The 22,595-nt window shown below is 41.4% G+C and overlaps 1 protein-coding gene across 1 annotated transcript in view; it reads right to left on the bottom strand.

The window, feature by feature from the left end:
• Positions 1-22,366, bottom strand: part of LOC118383756 (myosin-10-like) — an 82,523-nt gene extending 60,157 nt beyond the window's left edge. Inside the window, exons 1-4 of the mRNA XM_052509768.1 lie at positions 22,191-22,366; positions 17,295-17,478; positions 10,417-10,623; positions 3,235-3,391 (exon numbers count right to left, since the gene is read on the bottom strand). Of these exons, the coding sequence (XP_052365728.1) occupies positions 3,235-3,391; positions 10,417-10,623; positions 17,295-17,474 (544 nt within the window). The 5' untranslated portion in view covers positions 17,475-17,478; positions 22,191-22,366. The remainder of the gene's footprint in view (positions 1-3,234; positions 3,392-10,416; positions 10,624-17,294; positions 17,479-22,190) is intronic.
• Between the last annotated feature and the right edge of the window lie 229 nt (positions 22,367-22,595).

Genomic DNA, 22,595 nt, shown 5'->3' with positions numbered 1-22,595 from the left:
CTTGTGCTATGAGACTTGAAATTGAGCTCAGGTGCATCCTGTTTCCATTGATCATCCTTGAGATGTTTCTACAACTTGATTGGAGTCCCCTGTAATAAATTCAGTTGATTGGACATGATTTGGAAAGGCACACACCTGTCTATAAAAGGTCCCACAGTTGACAGTGCATGTCAGAGCAAAATTCAAGCCACGTTGTTGAAGGAATTGTCCATAGAGCTCAGAGACAGGATTGTGTCGAGGCACAGATCTGGGTAAGGGTACCAAAAAAATGGATGCAGCATCGAAGGTCCCCAAGAACACAGTGGCCTCCATCATTCTTAAATGGATGAAGTTTGGAACCACCAATTTTTAACAACCTGTTTTTGCTTTGTCATTATGGGGTATTGGTTGTAGATTGATGAGGGGAAAAAACAATTTACTACATTTTAGAATAAGGTTGTAATGTAACAAAATGTAGAAAAAGTCAAGGGGTCTGATTTCTGAATGCACTGTATATGGTATTTACACTGTCAGCAGGGTGTCCGTTAGGACAATGTGACACCAAACAACGTGGCCGGGAAGATTATAATTTACTGGCCATTTGAGAAATGTATCAGACACATTTGCATTGGTTGTCTAACCCCTTAGGGCGTCCACTCACGGTGCTCAGAATGACAGAAATCACATTTACATTATGGTAATTCATCTGAACAAAACATGCAACTCCTGTCATGAATTAGCCAATAAAAATATATTTCCAGGCCTCCCGAGTGGTGCAGCGGTGTAAGGCACTGCATCACAGTGCTTGAGGTGTCACTACAGACCTGGGTTCGAACCCGGGCTGTGTCACAACCGGCCGTGACAGGGAGTCCCATAGGGCGGCACACAATTGGCCCAGTGTCGTCTGGGTTAGGGGAGGTTTTGGCCGGGGGGCTTTACTTGGCTCTAGCGACTCCTTGTGGCGGGCCGGGTCGCCTGCAGGCTGACTTCAGTCGTCAGTTGAACGGTGTTTCCTCCGACACATTGGTGCAGCCGGGTTAGGCGGGAGGCTGTTAAGAAGCACGATTTGGCTGGTCATGTTTCAGAGGACGCATGACTCTACATTAGCCTCTCCTGATTTCATTGGGGAGTTGAGCGATGAGACAAGATCGTAATTGGATATCGAGAGAAAGGGTAATTAATACAAATCTCTGTTAGAAACTTAGAAAAGGGGTGAATCAAAAGTTGCAACAACTAGGATGGGTTGCTAATATGACTAGGATTATGAATTTGGTTTCAGGACAACAAAGGAAAGTTGATATGAAAACCAATAGAACAGGAGAGAAATGGCATATGAGGAAGTCTTCCACAGACAGCGTACGTGGGAAAAGGCCTACAGTTGAAGTCGGAAGTTTAAATACACCTTAGCCAAATACATTTAAACTCAGTTTTCACAATTCCTGACATTTATTCCGAGTAAAAAGTCCCTGCCAGTTAGGATCACCACTTTATTTTAAGAATGTGAAATGTCAGAATAATAATTTCTTTCATCACATTCCCAGTGGGTCAGAAGTTTACATACACTCAATTAGTATTTGGTAGCAATGCTTTTAAATGGTTAAACTTGTTTTGGGTAGCCTTCCACAAGCTTCCCACAATAAGTTGGGTGAATTTTTGTCCATTCCTCCTGACAGCGCTAGTGTAACAGAGTCAGGTTGGTAGGCCTCCTTGCTCGCCCACACGTTTTCAGTTCTGCCCACACATTTTCTATGGGATTGAGGTCAGGGATTTGTGATGGCCACTCCAATACCTTGACTTTGTTGTCCTTAGGCCATTTTGCCACAACTTTGGAAGTATACGTGGGGTCATTGTCCATTTGGAAGACTCATTTGCGACCAAGCTTTAACTTCCTGACTGATGTCTTGAGATGTAGCTTCAATATATCCTCATAATTTCCCTTCCTCATGATGCCATCTATTTTGCGAAGTGCACCAATCTCTCCTGCAACAAAGCACCACCACAACATGATGCTGCCACCCCCGTGCTTCCCGGTTGGGATGGTGTTCTTTTTCCTCCAAGCATAACAATAGTCATTATGGCCAAACAGTTCTATTTTTGTTTCATCAGACCAGAGGACATTTCTCCAAAAAGTATGATGTTTGTCCCCATGTGCAGTTGAAAACCGTAGTCTGGCTTTTTTATGGCGGTTTTGGAGCAGTGGCCTCTTCCTTGCTGAGCGGCCTTTCAGGTTATGTCGATATAGGACTGGTTTTACTGTGGATATATATAATTTTGTCCCTGTTTCCTCCAGCATCTTCACAAGGTCCTTTGCTCCTGTTCTGGGATTGATTTGCATTTCTTGCACCTTCCTGAGCGGTATGGCGGCTGCACGGTCCCATGGTGTTTATACTTGCATACTATTGTTTGTACAGAGGAACATGGTACCTTCAGGCGTTTGGAAATTGCTCCCAAGGATGAACCAGACTTGTGGAGGTCTACAATTTCTTTCTGAGGTCTTGGCTGAATTCTTTTGATTTTCCCATGATGTCAAGCAAAGAGGCACTGAGTTTGAAGGTAGGCCTTGAAATACATCCACAGTTACAACTCCAATTGACTCAAATTATGTCAATTAGCCTATCAGAAGCTTCTAAAGCCATGACATCATTTTCTGGAATTTTCCAAGCTTTTTAAAGGCACAGTCAACTTAGTGTATGTAAACTTTTGACCCACTGGAATTGTGATACAGTGAATTATAAGTGAAATAATCTGTCTGAAAACAATTGTTGGAAAAAAATTACTTGTGTCATGCACAAAGTAGATGTCCTAACCGACTCGCCAAAACTATAGTTTGTTAACAAGAAATTTGTGGAGTGGATGAAAAACAAGTTTTAATGACTCCAACCTAAGTGTATGTAAACTTCTGACTTGCAACTGTTGATGAATGTGATTGAAAGAACCAGAATTATATTTTCAACAGTTTTTGGGCTGCATGGCCATCTCTGAGTTCCATGTGCTCATTTAGGCTATTTAGCAGCCAATGATCATGGTGTAGCCTCCCAATGTGTCCAGCATTAGTAGAATTTTTACTTTTAGAGTTTTATCATTTTAATTAATATTTTTAGGATTAACCACCTGACAATGATTTTGAGAAATGAAAACATTATTATTGAAATTAAACTGTTCCATGAAAATGCAAATATGAAAATCATAACAAACTGCTTTGATATGACGTAGATGTGAATGGGTCAGAGGTTAGAGGTCAGGGGTTAGGGTTACCTTGTAGCATGCTGCGGTAGGCAGCCTCTGATATAGCGTAGATGTGAGGGGGCATCTCATGGCGTTTCTTCCCTCGGTACATCTCCACTATAGACTCTGTGTAGATGGGCAGATTCTTATAGGGGTTGATCACCACACAGAACAGGCCCGAGTATGTCTGCAAACACACACACACATATACACAAAGTTCAATGATAACTAAAATACCATGCTTAATCTTAACGACCCATGCCTTCCCAATGCCTAGACTCAACAATTAAGCCAGATAATGTCATATCACACACACACACCTATATATAACAGCAACATTAGGAGAGGGAGGGTCAATCCCGCCCAACATTCTCCCCTCATTAACCTACAGTATGAGTAGGGCCCATTAACCTACAATATGAGTAGGACCCATTAACCTACAGTATGAGTAGGGCCCATTAACCTACAATATGAGTAGGACCCATTAACCTACAATATGAGTAGGGCCCATTAACCTACAATATGAGTAGGACCCATTAACCTACAATATGAGTAGGGCCCATTAACCTACAATATGAGTAGGGTCCATTAACCTACAATATGAGTAGGGCCCATTAACCTACAATATGAGTAGGGTCCATTAACCTACAATATGAGTAGGACCCATTAACCTACAATATGAGTAGGGCCCATTAACCTACAATATGAGTAGGGTCCATTAACCTACAATATGAGTAGGACCCATTAACCTACAGTATGAGTAGGACACATTAACCTACAATATGAGTAGGACCCATTAACCTACAATATGAGTAGGACACATTAACCTACAGTATGAGTAGGACACATTAACCTACAGTATGAGTAGGACACATTAACCTACAGTATGAGTAGGACACATTAACCTACAGTATGAGTAGGACACATTAACCTACAATATGAGTAGGACACATTAACCTACAATATGAGTAGGGCCCATTAACCTACAATATGAGTAGGACCCATTAACCTACAGTATGAGTAGGGCCCATTAACCTACAATATGAGTAGGACCCATTAACCTACAATATGAGTAGGGCCCATTAACCTACAATATGAGTAGGACCCATTAACCTACAGTATGAGTAGGACACATTAACCTACAATATGAGTAGGGCCCATTAACCTACAATATGAGTAGGACCCATTAACCTACAATATGAGTAGGGCCCATTAACCTACAATATGAGTAGGACCCATTAACCTACAGTATGAGTAGGGCCCATTAACCTACAATATGAGTAGGACCCATTAACCTACAATATGAGTAGGGCCCATTAACCTACAATATGAGTAGGACCCATTAACCTACAATATGAGTAGGGCCCATTAACCTACAATATGAGTAGGGTCCATTAACCTACAATATGAGTAGGGCCCATTAACCTACAATATGAGTAGGGTCCATTAACCTACAATATGAGTAGGACCCATTAACCTACAATATGAGTAGGGCCCATTAACCTACAATATGAGTAGGGTTAACCATTAACCTTAACCTACAGTATGAGTAGGGCCCATTAACCTACAATATGAGTAGGGTCCATTAACCTACAATATGAGTAGGACCCATTAACCTACAGTATGAGTAGGACACATTAACCTACAATATGAGTAGGACCCATTAACCTACAATATGAGTAGGACACATTAACCTACAGTATGAGTAGGACACATTAACCTACAGTATGAGTAGGACACATTAACCTACAGTATGAGTAGGACACATTAACCTACAGTATGAGTAGGACACATTAACCTACAATATGAGTAGGGCCCATTAACCTACAATATGAGTAGGACCCATTAACCTACAGTATGAGTAGGGCCCATTAACCTACAATATGAGTAGGACCCATTAACCTACAATATGAGTAGGGCCCATTAACCTACAATATGAGTAGGACCCATTAACCTACAGTATGAGTAGGACACATTAACCTACAATATGAGTAGGGCCCATTAACCTACAATATGAGTAGGACCCATTAACCTACAATATGAGTAGGGCCCATTAACCTACAATATGAGTAGGACCCATTAACCTACAATATGAGTAGGGCCCATTAACCTACAATATGAGTAGGACCCATTAACCTACAATATGAGTAGGGCCCATTAACCTACAATATGAGTAGGACCCATTAACCTACAATATGAGTAGGGCCCATTAACCTACAATATGAGTAGGACCCATTAACCTACAATATGAGTAGGACACATTAATCTACAATATGAGTAGGGCCCATTAACCTACAATATGAGTAGGACACATTAATCTACAATATGAGTAGGGCCCATTAACCTACAATATGAGTAGGGCCCATTAACCTACAATATGAGTAGGGCCCATTAACCTACAATATGAGTAGGGCCCATTAACCTACAATATGAGTAGGACCCATTAACCTACAGTATGAGTAGGACACATTAACCTACAGTATGAGTAGGACACATTAACCTACAGTATGAGTAGGACACATTAACCTACAGTATGAGTAGGACACATTAACCTACAGTATGAGTAGGACACATTAACCTACAGTATGAGTAGGACACATTAATCTACAATATGAGTAGGACACATTAACCTACAGTATGAGTAGGGCACATTAACCTACAATATGAGTAGGGCCCATTAACCTACAGTATGAGTAGGGCACATTAACCTACAGTATGAGTAGGGCACATTAACCTACAATATGAGTAGGGCCCATTAACCTACAGTATGAGTAGGACCCATTAACCTACAGTATGAGTAGGACACATTAACCTACAGTATGAGTAGGACACATTAACCTACAGTATGAGTAGGACACATTAATCTACAATATGAGTAGGACACATTAACCTACAGTATGAGTAGGGCACATTAACCTACAATATGAGTAGGGCCCATTAACCTACAGTATGAGTAGGGCACATTAACCTACAGTATGAGTAGGGCACATTAACCTACAATATGAGTAGGGCCCATTAACCTACAGTATGAGTAGGACACATTAACCTACAGTATGAGTAGGGCACATTAACCTACAGTATGAGTAGGGCCCATTAACCTACAGTATGAGTAGGGCACATTAACCTACAGTATGAGTAGGGCCCATTAACCTACAGTATGAGTAGGGCACATTAACCTACAGTATGAGTAGGGCACATTAACCTACAGTATGAGTAGGACCCATTAACCTACTAGTATGAGTAGGACACATTAACCTACAATATGAGTAGGACACATTAACCTACAGTATGAGTAGGACCCATTAACCTACAGTATGAGTAGGACTCATTAACCTACAGTATGAGTAGGACCCATTAACCTACAGTATGAGTAGGACCCATTAACCTACAGTATGAGTAGGACACATTAATCTACAATATGAGTAGGGCCCATTAACCTACAGTATGAGTAGGACTCATTAACCTACAGTATGAGTAGGACCCATTAACCTACAGTATGAGTAGGACACATTAACCTACAGTATGAGTAGGGCCCATTAACCTACAGTATGAGTAGGACCCATTAACCTACAGTATGAGTAGGGCCCATTAACCTACAGTATGAGTAGGACACATTAACCTACAGTATGAGTAGGACCCATTAACCTACAGTATGAGTAGGACACATTAACCTACGGTATGAGTAGGACCCATTAACCTACAGTATGAGTAGGACTCATTAACCTACAGTATGAGTAGGGCCCATTAACCTACAATATGAGTAGGACACATTAACCTACAGTATGAGTAGGGTCAGGTGGAATGTGTAAGGAGGCATTTGTAATGAAAAAGAAAGATAGCTGTCAGGATAATCAATCAACCAGCTCGTGCTACAACACAGGTTAATGAATGATATATGCAGGCAACTGACAACAAGATGACTCTGTGGATTCTGACTGGTCACCCCTAACCATCTACCTCCTCTCACACCCTTCCCTGATAATCCACACATACAGTATGTGTGTATGTGTGTGTCTGTGTGTGTGCATGCGTGTGTGTGTGTGTGTGTGTGTGTGTGTGTGTGTGTGCGTGCGTGTGTGTGTGTGTGTGTGTGTGTGTGTGTGTGTGTGTGTGTGTGTGTGTGTGTGTGTGTGTGTGTGTGTGTGTGTGTGGTGGTGGACTGAAATATGAGGGTCAGTATACTGCCTTGTCCACCAAAATCCCCCCTTTTCTCTCTATCTCTCTTTCTCTAAAGCAGATAAGATAAACATAAACAGCCTTCAAATTCCTCAACATAGATATACAATAGAAAGTGTCCTTCACTATGTCACATTCTAACTCTTTCTGACACATTCTTCATATCAAAGTACCGCACCACTTATCTTTCTTTCTTCTTATCTATCTTCCCTTCTATCCATTTATCTTCCTCTTCCTATCGCTCTCATCCCTCCCTTCATTGGTTCATAGTCACGATACAGGAGATGCAGCTCTCCTTTCTCCTCCGTCCTTCTCTCTCTTATATAAACGGCCGTGATGTAACACAACCCCTCCTCTTATATCAGTTACACTGATGTCACAGTTCTCTCTACAGAGTAACACCCCCCCCACACACACACACACACCACACACACAAACACAGTCTTGTACAACTAACCTTGTGGGGATCCAATTTTCCATAACCCCTAACCTTAAACCTAACCTTAACCCTAGCTCCTAACCCTAAACCCATAAACTAACCCTAGCTCCTAACCCTTACCCAGAAACTAACCCTAACTCCAACCCTTACCCATAAGCTAACCCTTACCCATAAACTAACCCTAGCTCCTAACCCTAACCCATAAACTAACCCTAGCTCCTAACCCTAACCCATAAACTAACCCTAGCTCCTAACCCTTACCCATAAACTAACCCTAGCTCCTAACCCTTACCCATAAACTAACCCTAGCTTCTAACCCTTACCCAGAAACTACCCCTAACTCCTAACCCTTACCCATAAACTAACCCTAGCTCCTAACCCTTACCCAGAAACTACCCCTAACTCCTAACCCTTACCCATAAACTAACCCTAGCTCCTAACTCTTACCCATAAACTAACCCTAACTCCTAACCCTTACCCATAAACTAACCCTAGCTCCTAACCCTAACCCATAAACTAACCCTAGCTCCTAACCCTTACCCATAAACTAACCCTAGCTTCTAACCCTTACCCAGAAACTACCCCTAACTCCTAACCCTTACCCATAAACTAACCCTAGCTCCTAACTCTTACCCATAAACTAACCCTAACTCCTAACCCTTACCCATAAACTAACCCTAACTCATAAACTAATCCTAACTACTAACCCTTACCCATAAACGAACCCTAACTCCTAACCCTTACCCATAAACTAACCCTAGCTCCTAACACTTACCCATAAACTAACCCTAGCTCCTAACCCTTACCCATAAACTAACCCTTACCCATAAACTAACCCTAACCCATAAACCAACCCTAACTCTTAACCCTTACCCATAAACTAACCCTTACCAAAAAACTAACCCTTACCAATAAACTAACCCTAACCCATAAACTAACCCTAACTCTTAACCCTTACCCATAAACTAACCCTTACCCAAAAACTAACCCTTACCCATAAACTAACCCTAACTCCTAACCCTTACCCATAAACTAACAATAACTCCTAAACCTTACCCATAAACTAACCCTTACCCATAAACTAACCCTAACTCCTAACCCTTACCCATAAACTAACCCTAACTCCTAACCCTAACCCATAAACTAACCCTAACTCCTAACCCATAAACTAACCATAACTCCTGACACTAACCCATAAACTAACCCTAACTCCTAACACTAACCCATAAACTAACACTAACTCCTAACACTTTCCCATTAACTAACCCTAACTCCTAACCCTAACCCATAAACTAACCCTAACTTTGTTGTCCTTAAGCCATTTTGTCACAACTTTGGAAGTATGCTTGAGGTCATTGTCCATTTGGAAGACCCATTTGCGACCAAGCTTTAACTTCCTGACTGATGTCTTGAGATGTTGCTTCAATATATCCACATAATTTCCCTTCCTCATGATGCCATCTATTTTGTGAAGTGCACCAGTCCCTCCTGCAGCAAAGCACCCCCACAACATGATGCTGCCACCCCCACAGTTGGGATGGTGTTCTTCGGCTTGCAAGCGTCCCCCTTTTTCCTCCAAACATAACCATGGTCATTATGGCCAAACAGTTCTATTTTTGTTTCATCAGACCAGAGGACATTTCTCCAAAAAGTACGATCTTTGTCCCCATGTGCAGTTGCCAACTGTAGTCTGGCTTGTTTATGGAGCAGTGGCTTCTTCCCTGAGCGGCCTTTCAGGTTATGTCGATATAGGACTGGTTTTACTGTGGATATAGATACTTTTGTACCTGTTTCCTCCAGCATCTTCACAAGGTCCTTTGCTGTTGTTCTGGGATTGATTTGCACTTTTGTTTGCGTACTATTGTTTGTAAACATGAACATGGTACCTTCAGGCGTTTGGAAATTGCTCCCAAGGATGAAACAGACTTGTGGAGGTCTACAATTTTTGTCTGAAGTCTTGGCTGATTTCTTTTGATTTTCCCATGATGTCAAGAAAAGAGGCACTGAGTTTGAAAGTTAGCCTTGAAATACATCCACAGGTACACCTCCAATTAACTCAAATTATGTCAATTAGCCTATCAGAAGTTTCTAAAGCCATGACATCATTTTCTGTAAACTTCTGACCCACAGGAATTGTGATACAGTGAATTATAAGTGAAATAATCTGTCTGAAAACAATTGTTGGAAAAATTACTTGTGTCATGCACGAAGTAGATCCTAGTCCTAACCGACGATAACCGACTACAAAACAATAGTTTGTTAACAAGAAATGTGTGGAGTGGTTGACAAACGAGTTTTAATGACTCCAACCTAAGTGGATGTAAACTTCCGACTTCAACTGTATATACTGTACATACACACATCTGTTTTGACTTTCACTCCTCCCTTGTATGCTGTGCAAGTTTGAGTTTATGTATTATTGTGTCCTGTGTGTGTGTGTGTGTGTGTGTGTGTGTGTGTGTGTGTGTGTGTGTGTGTGTGTGTGTGTGTGTGTGTGTGTGTGTGTGTGTGTGTGTGTGTGTGTGTGTGTGTGTGTGTGTGTGTGCGTGTGTGCGTGCGTGCGTGCGTGCGTGTGTGTGTGTGTAATGTACACTGACGTATATCAAGCCAGAGTAGTATCTCTCTCTGAGGTTGTGTAGGACGGAGGCTTCGTTGAGACAGGTGAGGTCAGCCATGTCCTCCACCTTACTGAACCTGGGAGGATTCATCCTCTGGACCTCCTCCCTGGACAGGGTCAGCTTCCTCTGGCTGTCTGTTAGCTCCACCTCCACCTCATCCCCTCGCTCCTCACGGATACTGGCAGACTGCAGGGGAGAGAGAGAGAGAGAGGGTAGGGGAAGAGAGAGAGAGAGGGAGAGAGAGAGGCAGGGAAGAGAGAAAGAGAGAGAGAGAGAGAGAGAGAGACAGAGACAGAGAGAGACAGAGACAGAGAGAGAGGGAGAGGGTAGGGGAAGGGACAGAGAGGTTAGTTAGATACTGATCCAGGAAATATCCACTAACAGCACAAGACATGACAAGCCATAACACATGGTACAAATGCATAATAATAACACATGATAATAACACATGGTACACATGCATAATAATAACACATGATAATAACACATGGTACACATGCATAATAATAACACATGATAATAACACATGATAATAACACATGGTACAAATGCATAATAATAACACATGATAATAACACATGATAATAACACATGGTACAAATGCATAATAATAACACATGATAATAACACATGGTACACATGCATAATAATAACACATGATAATAACACATGGTACACATGCATAATAATAACACATGATAATAACACATGATAATAACACATGGTACAAATGCATAATAATAACACATGATAATAACACATGATAATAACACATGGTACACATGCATAATAATAACACATAATAATAACACATGGTACAAACACATGGTACACATGCATAATAATAACACATGATAATAACACATGATAATAACACATGGTACAAATGCATAATAATAACACATGATAATAACACATGGTACACATGCATAATAATAACACATGATAATAACACATGGTACAAATGCATAATAATAACACATGATAATAACACATGGTACACATGCATAATAATAACACATGATAATAACACATGGTACAAATGCATAATAATAACACATGATAATAACACATGGTACACATGCATAATAATAACACATGATAATAACACATGATAATAACACATGGTACAAATGCATAATAATAACACATGATAATAACACATGGTACACATGCATAATAATAACACATGATAATAACACATGGTACAAATGCATAATAATAACACATGATAATAACACATGATACACATGCATAATAATAATACATAATAATAACACATGGTAAAACACATGGTACAAATGCATAATAATAACACATGATAATAACACATGGTAACACATGGTACAAATGTATAATAAGAACACATGATAATAACACATGATACAAATGCATAATAATAACACATAATAATAACACATGGTACAAACACATGGTACAAACGCATAATAATAACACATGATAATAACACATGATAATAACACATAATAATAACACATGATAATAACACATGGTAGAAACGCATAATAATAACACATGATACAACACATGGTACAAATGCATAATAATAACACATGATAATAACACATGGTACAAATGCATAATAATAACACATGATAATAACACATGGTACAAATGCATAATAATAACACATGATAATAACACATGGTACACATGCATAATAATAACACATGATAATAACACATGGTACAAATGTATAATAATAACACATGATAATAACACATGATACAAATGCATAATAATAACACATAATAATAACACATGGTACAAACACATGGTACAAATGCATAATAATAACACATGATAATAACACATGGTACACATGCATAATAATAACACATGATAATAACACATGGTACAAATGCATAATAATAACACATGATAATAACACATGGTACACATGCATAATAATAACACATGATAATAACACAAGATAATAACACATAATAATAACACATGATAATAACACATGGTAGAAACGCATAATAATAACACATGATACGAACACATGGTACAAATGCATGATAATAACACATGTTAATAACACATGGTACAAACACATGATAATAACACATGATAATAACACATGATAATAACACATGATAATAACACATAATAATAACACATGATAATAACACATGGTAGAAACGCATAATAATAACACATGATACAAACACATGGTACAAATGCATGATAATAACACATGTTAATAACACATGGTACAAACACATGATAATAACACATGATAATAACACATGATAATAACATAATAATAACACATGTTAATAACACATGGTACAAATACATGATAATAACACATGATAATAACACATGGTAATAATGCATGATAATAACACATGGTAATAATGCATGATAATAACACATGATAATAACACATGGTAATAACACATGGTAATATCACATGATAATAACACATGATAATAACACATGGTAATAACACATGGTAATAACACATGATAATAACACATGGTAATAACACATGGTAATAACACATGATAATAACACATGATAATAACACATGATAATAACACATGGTAGAAATGCATAATAATAACACATGATACGAACACATGGTACAAACACATGATAATAACACATGATAATAACACATGATAATAACACATAATAATAACACATGATAATAACACATGGTAGAAACGCATAATAATAACACATGATACGAACACATGGTACAAATACATGATAATAACACATGTTAATAACACATGGTACAAATACATGATAATAACACATGATAATAACACATGATAATAACACATGGTAATAACACATGGTAATATCACATGATAATAACACATGATAATAACACATGATAATAACACATGATAATAACACATGATAATAACACATGGTAATAACACATGGTGGTGTGAAATATAGGGCTTCATCACATGACAAGAGGAGATGGGATTGATTTCCAGTATGAAGCAATAAGCATCACTGGTGTCCACATACACACACATGACATAAAACAGTGATAGTGGTTGAGATGGCTGAACTGAGGAGGGGTGAACAGAAATAGACACACAGAGAGAGGGAGGAGTTAATAACCCTTGTCATAGTACAGCTCTTATGACCGGGGACGACGACAGGAAGTGGTGAACTCTGAGCTGGTCAGGTCACAAGATTCTACCCTGCTCTGCTCTGTTCTGTTCTGCTCTGCTCTGTTCTGTTCTGCTCTGCTCTCCTCTGCTCTGTTCTGCTCTGTTCTGCTCTGTTCTTTTCTGATAATAACACATGATACAAATGCATAATAATAACACATAATAATAACACATGGTACAAACACATGGTACAAACGCATAATAATAACACATGATAATAACACATGGTACAAACACATGATAATAACACATGATAATAACACATGGTACAAACACATGATAATAACACATGATAATAACACATGGTAGAAACGCATAATAATAACACATGATACGAACACATGGTACAAATGCATGATAATAACACATGTTAATAACACATGATAATAACACATGGTAGAAACGCATAATAATAACACATGATACGAACACATGGTACAAATACATGATAATAACACATGTTAATAACACATGGTACAAATACATGATAATAACACATGATAATAACACATGATAATAACACATGGTACACATGCATAATAATAACACATGATAATAACACATGGTACACACGCATAATAATAACACATGATACGAACACATGGTACAAATGCATGATAATAACACATGTTAATAACACATGGTACAAATACATGATAATAACACATGATAATAACACATGGTAATAATGCATGATAATAACACATGGTAATAATGCATGATAATAACACATGATAATAACACATGGTAATAACACATGGTAATATCACATGATAATAACACATGATAATAACACATGGTAATAACACATGGTAATAACACATGGTAATAACACATGGTAATAACACATGATAATAACACATGATAATAACACATGATAATAACACATGGTAGAAATGCATAATAATAACACATGATAATAACACATGGTAATAACACATGGTAATAACACATGGTACAAACACATGATAATAACACATGATACGAACACATGGTACAAATGCATAATAATAACACATGATAATAACACATGGTACACATGCATAATAATAACACATGATAATAACACATGGTACACATGCATAATAATAACACATGATAATAACACATGGTACACATGCATAATAATAACACATGATAATAACACATGGTACACACGCATAATAATAACACATGATACGAACACATGGTACAAATGCATGATAATAACACATGTTAATAACACATGGTACAAATACATGATAATAACACATGATAATAACACATGGTAATAATGCATGATAATAACACATGGTAATAATGCATGATAATAACACATGATAATAACACATGGTAATAATGCATGATAATAACACATGGTAATAATGCATGATAATAACACATGACAATAACACATGGTAATAATGCATGATAATAACACATGATAATAACACATGGCAATAACACATGGTAATATCACATGATAATAACACATGATAATAACACATGGTAATAACACATGATAATAACACATGATAATAACACATGGTAATAACACATGGTGGTGTGAAATATAGGGCTTCATCACATGACAAGAGGAGATGGGATTGATTTCCAGTATGAAGCAATAAGCATCACTGGTGTCCACATACACACACATGACATAAAACAGTGATAGTGGTTGAGATGGCTGAACTGAGGAGGGGTGAACAGAAATAGACACACAGAGAGAGGGAGGAGTTAATAACCCTTGTCATAGTACAGCTCTTATGACCGGGGACGACGACAGGAAGTGGTGAACTCTGAGCTGGTCAGGTCACAAGATTCTACCCTGCTCTGCTCTGTTCTGCTCTGCTCTGCTCTGTTCTGTTCTGTTCTGTTCTGCTCTGCTCTGCTCTGCTCTCCTCTGCTCTGTTCTGCTCTGTTCTGCTCTGTTCTGTTCTGTTCTGCTCTGCTCTGTTCTGCTCTGTTCTGCTCTGTTCTGTTCTGCTCTGCTCTGTTCTGTTCTGTTCTGCTCTGTTCTGTTCTGCTCTGTTCTGCTCTGTTCTGTTCTGCTCTGTTCTGCTCTGTTCTGCTCTGCTCTGTTCTGTTCTGTTCTGCTCTGCTCTGCTCTGTTCTGCTCTGCTCTGTTCTGCTCTGTTCTGCTCTGCTCTGTTCTGCTCTGCTCTGTTCTGCTCTGTTCTGCTCTGTTCTGTTCTGCTCTGCTCTGTTCTGTTCTGCTCTGTTCTGCTCTGTTCTGTTCTGCTCTGCTCTGCTCTCTGCTCTGTTCTGCTCTGTTCTGTTCTGCTCTGCTCTGCTCTGTTCTGTTCTGCTCTGCTCTGTTCTGCTCTGTTCTGTTCTGTTCTGCTCTGCTCTGTTCTGTTCTGCTCTGTTCTGTTCTGCTCTGTTCTGTTCTGCTCTGCTCTGCTCTGTTCTGTTCTGCTCTGTTCTGCTCTGTTCTGTTCTGCTCTGTTCTGCTCTGTTCTGTTCTGCTCTGTTCTGCTCTGTTCTGTTCTGCTCTGTTCTGTTCTGCTCTGTTCTGTTCTGCTCTGCTCTGTTCTGTTCTGCTCTGTTCTGCTCTGTTCTGTTCTTCTCTGTTCTGCTCAGTTCTGCTATGTTCTGCTCTGTTCTGTTCTGCTCGGTTCACCATTTACTTCTGCCTGGCACACACACCCGCATTCTCAGAATACGACTAACCACACACTTAAAATATGAATGTAGAATGACGACTGTGTGTGTGACTATGTGTGACTGTGTGTGTGTGTTACTGCGGCCTCTTTAACATTAGGAGGCTGAAGGAGTGTATTGTTCTATTCCTAGAGCTCCATATCAGAACAGCAGAGAAACAGAGAGAGATACCCTGTATAGACATACTATAGAGTAGAGCGCCCATTGGAACCCTGTCACATTGCCGAACACAAAGAGCCTTGGAACACAGTGGAAACTGGGACACATCCGAACAGAGAAGAAGAGAGTGATCAAGGTAAAGGATAGAGTAAAGGATAGAGGTGGAAGTGATGCCACTTCTCATAGAAAGACGAGGTTTAGAATGCAACATGTAGAGCTGAGTGACGTAGATCAGAGGGCAGTGTGGCTCCAACAGAGAGATAGAGCCCTGTGACTAAAGCAATGTGAGAGAGGAGAACTAGAAGCCCTAGTTCACTGCAGCACTGACAATATAAGGAGACTGGAATAGAGTTGGAAGGGGTACAGAGAAGCATCGAAAGACAAGGAAGTTATACCAACACTGTGAAATAGCATCTTAGAGAATGCTAGATCAATGCGTTACCATTCCACACCTGTCAAACGGGCACACGCCTGGAGCTAATTATTCACCTGTATGAGGACTATTCAGAGTGCTGCAGATAGAAATGCAACAAATAGATCATGAAAATGATTATGACATGATATGGAATCATCTCAATTGAATGCACGGTGTGCTTATCTGCTATGTAGTTGTAAATGTCGTGCTCAACTGCACAGGACTGATGGACCCAGGGAGGCCTGTGCTGTACCCCATGGTAGGGTAAGAGGTGGGCAACTCCTTGGAGCGCAGCAGTGCACACAGGTTTTTGTTCCAGCCCAACTCTAAAACACCTGCTTCAACTAATAATGCCCTATATTGACGACCATGATTTGTTGATTAGTTGAGAAACTCGCTCCTCCCCCTAACCTCACCACCGGCTGCCCTCCACCCTGACCACGCCCATTGGCCCCACCCAGCCCACTCACCTCAAAGCCGTGCTTCTCGGATGGAACCCAGACGAGCCTCTTTGCCGCCCAATCAGCTTGGCTGGAGGCGGAGAATACGTGGCCAGTGGGGGTAGAGGAAGTGGGCGAACCTGGCACCGCCCCTGTGGACAGGAAGCGGGTGACATCATTGGCAACACCGCCCACTGACGGCCTGGACATGGTGCTGAGAGAGAGAGAGAGAGAGAGAGAGAGAGAGAGAGAGAGAGAGAGAGAGAGAGAGAGAGAGAGAGAGAGAGAGAGAGAGACCGAGAGAGAGAGATGGGGAATGGGAAGGAGCGAGACAAGAGACAAGAAAGACAGTGTTAGACATTTCCTCACTCAGTCATATTGTCACGTGTGAGTGAGTGAGTGAGTGAGTGAGTGAGTGAGTGAGTGAGTGAGTGAGTGAGTGAGTGAGTGAGTGAGTGAGTGAGTGGACTGCATAGTAGATGAAAATCAGAGAAGTGTATTTCACTGAACATGGCATGTGAGTGTGAGTGAGTGGAGGAGGACTGCCTAACTATCAGACAGTGATAGTGATGTGATCCCTCTCAAGCGAGCAGTAGTAGACTAGTAAGTACACACACCAAACACACACACACATAATGCACACACACACAGAAAATGAGAGCAGTAGGACCACACAGCCCAGATACAGTCCCGATAGTCAGAGATGGCATAATTGAAAGACAGAGCAAATCAAGGAGACAGTCAGGGTGGAAGAGAGAGAGATGGATGGAGGGATGCAGGGGGAAGGGAGCAGAGGGATACATCAACTGACTCAGTAAAGTGACATGACAGTCAGAGCTTAGAGAGAGAGAGAGAGAGAGAGAGAGAGAGAGAGAGAGAGAGAGAGAGAGAGAGAGAGAGAGAGAGAGGGGGAGAGAGAGAGAGGAGAGAGAGAGAGGGGAGAGAGAGAGAGAGAGAGAGAGAGAGAGAAAGGAGAGAGAGAGAGAGATGGATGGATGGATGGAGGGATGCAGGGGGAAGGGAGCAGAGGGATACATCAACTGACTCAGTAAAGTGACATGGACAGTCAGAGCTTAGAGAGAGAAAGGGAGAGAGAGAGAGAGAGAGAGAGAGAGAGAGAGAGAGAGAGAGAGAGAGAGAGAGAGAGAGAGAGAGAGAGAGAGAGAGAGGATGGAGAGAGAGATGCAGAGGGAGGGAGAGAGGGATACATCAACTGAGAGAGGGAGTCAGAGCTTAGAGAGAGAAAGAGAGAAAGGAGAGAGAGAGAGAGAGAGAGAGAGAGAGAGAGAGAGAGAGAGAGAGAGAGAGAGAGAGAGAGATGAAAGACAGACACAGAGAGAGGGAGAAAGGGAGAGAGAGAGAGAGAGAGAGAGAGAGAGAGAGAGAGAGAGAGAGAGAGAGAGAGAGAGAGAGAGAGATGGATGGATGGAGGAGGGATGCAGGGGAAGGGAGCAGAGGGATACATCAACTGACTCAGTAAAGTGACATGGACAGTCAGAGCTTAGAGAGAGAAAGGGAGAGAGAGAGAGAGAGAGAGAGAGAGAGAGAGAGAGAGAGAGAGAGAGAGAGAGAGAAAGGGAGAGAGAGAGAGAGAGAAAGTGAGAGGGGGAGGGGGAGAGAGAGGGAGAGTGAGAGAGAGGAGGGGAGGTCTACTCCACAGTTGGCTGATATTACTGTATTATCATAGCAACAGTACTAAGATTAGGTCACACAGAGACACAGAGGACCTTTTACAGTCCAGTCCACTCTGCTGGAGTCACGAGTCAACCACTTCTAGTAGTCAACCACTGTGGGACAAAGACAGCTCTATATCAACATGTACCTCCAATCCCTGGCTTTAACAATCAAATCCTCCATGATGGGTGTGATTGTAAGGGAAGTACTGTGTGTATTAGTAGCCATTGAGTAGTGAAGTCACTCTCTATTTCCCTTCAATCAAATGGTTACTACTGCAGAAAGCTCAATCTGCACCGACACAAAACACGAGATGAATAATGGGTGGATCTGCTTACCTTCAATCTAGATTCACTGCTGAATTCAAGTATTTATTTTTTACTATAGTTGAATTACTACTGCTATTACACATCTATTACAAAGTAACTGCTAGTCTGACAGACTGAAGGAAAGAGAGTATACCTCATAGGTAGTGTTAAAACACGTCTGAACTACAGCTGAGTCTGCCATATAGGCCATTTCTCAGAAGTCTCTGAAAACTAGTATGGATTGATTTAGTGATTGGTCTGAGGGTGTCAATCATCTATAGACTGCTTGTTTATATCTTTATTGGCTCCTAAAGGACACTGATATTGTCTACCCCAATAAATGACAACTCATCATTTGGATTGAAGCAGAACCCCTCTGCATCCAGTACATAATGTGAGTCTGAGTGTCAACCCGACCCAAAACACAAGGTCTGTTGCTGTCTGTCATCACAGATAAAGTGTCTACTCTCTCCACCCAGACTGCCCTGATTCCTCCAGTGTCATTCTGTCTGTCATCACAGATAAGGTGTCTACTCTCTCCACCCAGACCGCCCTGATTCCTCCCGTGTCATTCTGTCTGTCATCACAGATAAGGTGTCTACTCTCTCCACCCAGACCGCCCTGATTCCTCCAGTGTCATTCTGTCTGTCATCACAGATAAGGTGTCTACTCTCTCCACCCAGACCGCCCTGATTCCTCCCGTGTCATTCTGTCTGTCATCACAGATAAGGTGTCTACTCTCTCCACCCAGACTGCCCTGATTCCTCCAGTGTCATTCTGTCTGTCATCACAGATAAGGTGTCTACTCTCTCCACCCAGACTGCCCTGATTCCTCCAGTGTCATTCTGTCTGTCATCACAGATAAGGTGTCTACTCTCTCCACCCAGACTGCCCTGATTCCTCCAGTGTCATTCTGTCTGTCATCACAGATACGGTGTCTACTCTCTCCACCCAGACCGCCCTGATTCCTCCCGTGTCATTCTGTCTGTCATCACAGATAAGGTGTCTACTCTCTCCACCCAGACCGCCCTGATTCCTCCCGTGTCATTCTGTCTGTCATCACAGATAAGGTGTCTACTCTCTCCACCCAGACTGCCCTGATTCCTCCAGTGTCATTCTGTCTGTCATCACAGATAAGGTGTCTACTCTCTCCACCCAGACCGCCCTGATTCCTCCCGTGTCATTCTGTCTGTCATCACAGATAAGGTGTCTACTCTCTCCACCCAGACCGCCCTGATTCCTCCAGTGTCATTCTGTCTGTCATCACAGATAAGGTGTCTACTCTCTCCACCCAGACCGCCCTGATTCCTCCAGTGTCATTCTGTCTGTCATCACAGATAAGGTGTCTACTCTCTCCACCCAGACCGCCCTGATTCCTCCCGTGTCATTCTGTCTGTCATCACAGATAAGGTGTCTACTCTCTCCACCCAGACTGCCCTGATTCCTCCAGTGTCATTCTGTCTGTCATCACAGATAAGGTGTCTACTCTCTCCACCCAGACCGCCCTGATTCCTCCAGTGTCATTCTGTCTGTCATCACAGATAAGGTGTCTACTCTCTCCACCCAGACTGCCCTGATTCCTCCAGTGTCATTCTGTCTGTCATCACAGATAAAGTGTCTACTCTCTCCACCCAGACTGCCCTGATTCCTCCAGTGTCATTCTGTCTGTCATCACAGATAAGGTGTCTACTCTCTCCACCCAGACCGCCCTGATTCCTCCCGTGTCATTCTGTCTGTCCCTCTGTCTCCGGCCTGAGTAGGTCTACACCTGCACTGACACCTACTCCTGTCTGTCTGTCATACTGTGTACACACAGCAGATTACTGTCACTCCAAACAGAGAGACAGAGTGCAGCTTCCTTACTGATGAGAGAAGGAAGATGAAGGATGGCCAGAAATAGTCATCAGATATCCTGAGGCATTCCTTATCATCTGTTTATACATGTCTGTCTGTATTTATCTTATAACAAAAGCTTATAGCACATCTGAACAAGGCTGTCTTTGGGCGTCCATCACTGACTGACCAAGCACACTCCCCAATACACCACCACAGTGCAGTATTAAAGACAATACTTGCGGGGTTTGTGTGGAGGTCAATGCGGGGGTGCGGGAGGAATGTGTGTGTGTGTGTGTGGTGGTGGTGGTGGTGGTGGTGGGAGGGGGGCATGGTAACGCATTTTCTTTACGCTTAAATTTGAGGGGAAAAGCCGAGTGTTGAGGCAGAGGTGACATTGTGACTCAACCACCGCCTGAAACTGTCGCTGGCAGACAGACACATTAGCAAGCTCCCCTGTCCAAAATATTAGTGCGTCCGCTAACCGGAGCCATACGAAAGATTCCCATTCTACTACCTGCAACACCATACCACCCGACAAAAGCCATGAAGCCATACGCCAACCACACCTCGAGCATGAGGTATGAATAATGATTAGAGGATTCGTTATAGCATATAGCCTAATGATAGACTCAATGGACCACATTAAAGAGAGCGCATGGAATTTAGCCTTACAGTTAGCTTTGGGGTGGTCAGTCACTAATGTGGGTTAAATAATAACCTAATAATAATAGGTTAATAATACGAATATCTTACGGATAAGAAGACATAATATCGTTATAATAATATACTTATAATAAACCCTTCATTAATAAAGCTACATATTTACATTGCTTGCATTCTCTTGTCTAACAGCTTAACAATATTTTCGGATTGCTATGTGATCGTTTTGTACCATTCGTGGGCCTGCATGCTAACCGGAGGGCCAGGCAGCACGCCGCCGGAATGTCCCCTATTGGGTGTAATTTTCGGCGTTATTCCACCCGCATTTAGACTAACCTAGCTAGGTTAGCAAGTAGCCAACACCAATGAAATATGATGCGTCGCCGTGCAGGATATTAGACTAACTACGACTGAATTAGAGTTGGCTATTGGTAACTAAATATCTCACCTTCACAATGTTCTCCGAGACGTGGATAAGTCTAGGGCTCGAGGAGGAACGAAATAAGACGGGTTCTCCGTTTTTTCCTGACTTATATGAGGTGAGAGGAGGGTACCGCAAATGCGGCTTTTATCATTACACCGCTCTCTCAGTCGAAGCCGCACACACACATTCTAATGATCATAAAACAGACAGACAGAAGGGTGAGGGCAAATCTCCGGCTTCAGGCCAGCACAATCACTTCCTGTCTATACACCAATAAAAAATAACTTACATTTAAGTCCCGCTTTATAAATAGAGTCTTCGAATGAAAATATACAACTGCTGTGAATCCCCGCCCACTGAATGAGACGATCCCGTCCAGCCCCTTCACTGGCACAGATACAAGCGACAACAAATGGGATCTTGAGAGAT

This window comes from Oncorhynchus keta, unplaced genomic scaffold (genome assembly GCF_023373465.1).
Source record: "Oncorhynchus keta strain PuntledgeMale-10-30-2019 unplaced genomic scaffold, Oket_V2 Un_contig_496_pilon_pilon, whole genome shotgun sequence".
NCBI classification, from domain to species: Eukaryota; Metazoa; Chordata; class Actinopteri; order Salmoniformes; family Salmonidae; genus Oncorhynchus; species Oncorhynchus keta.
Note: the sequence above shows the minus strand (reverse complement) of the source record. Positions and strands in the feature narration are given on the sequence as shown.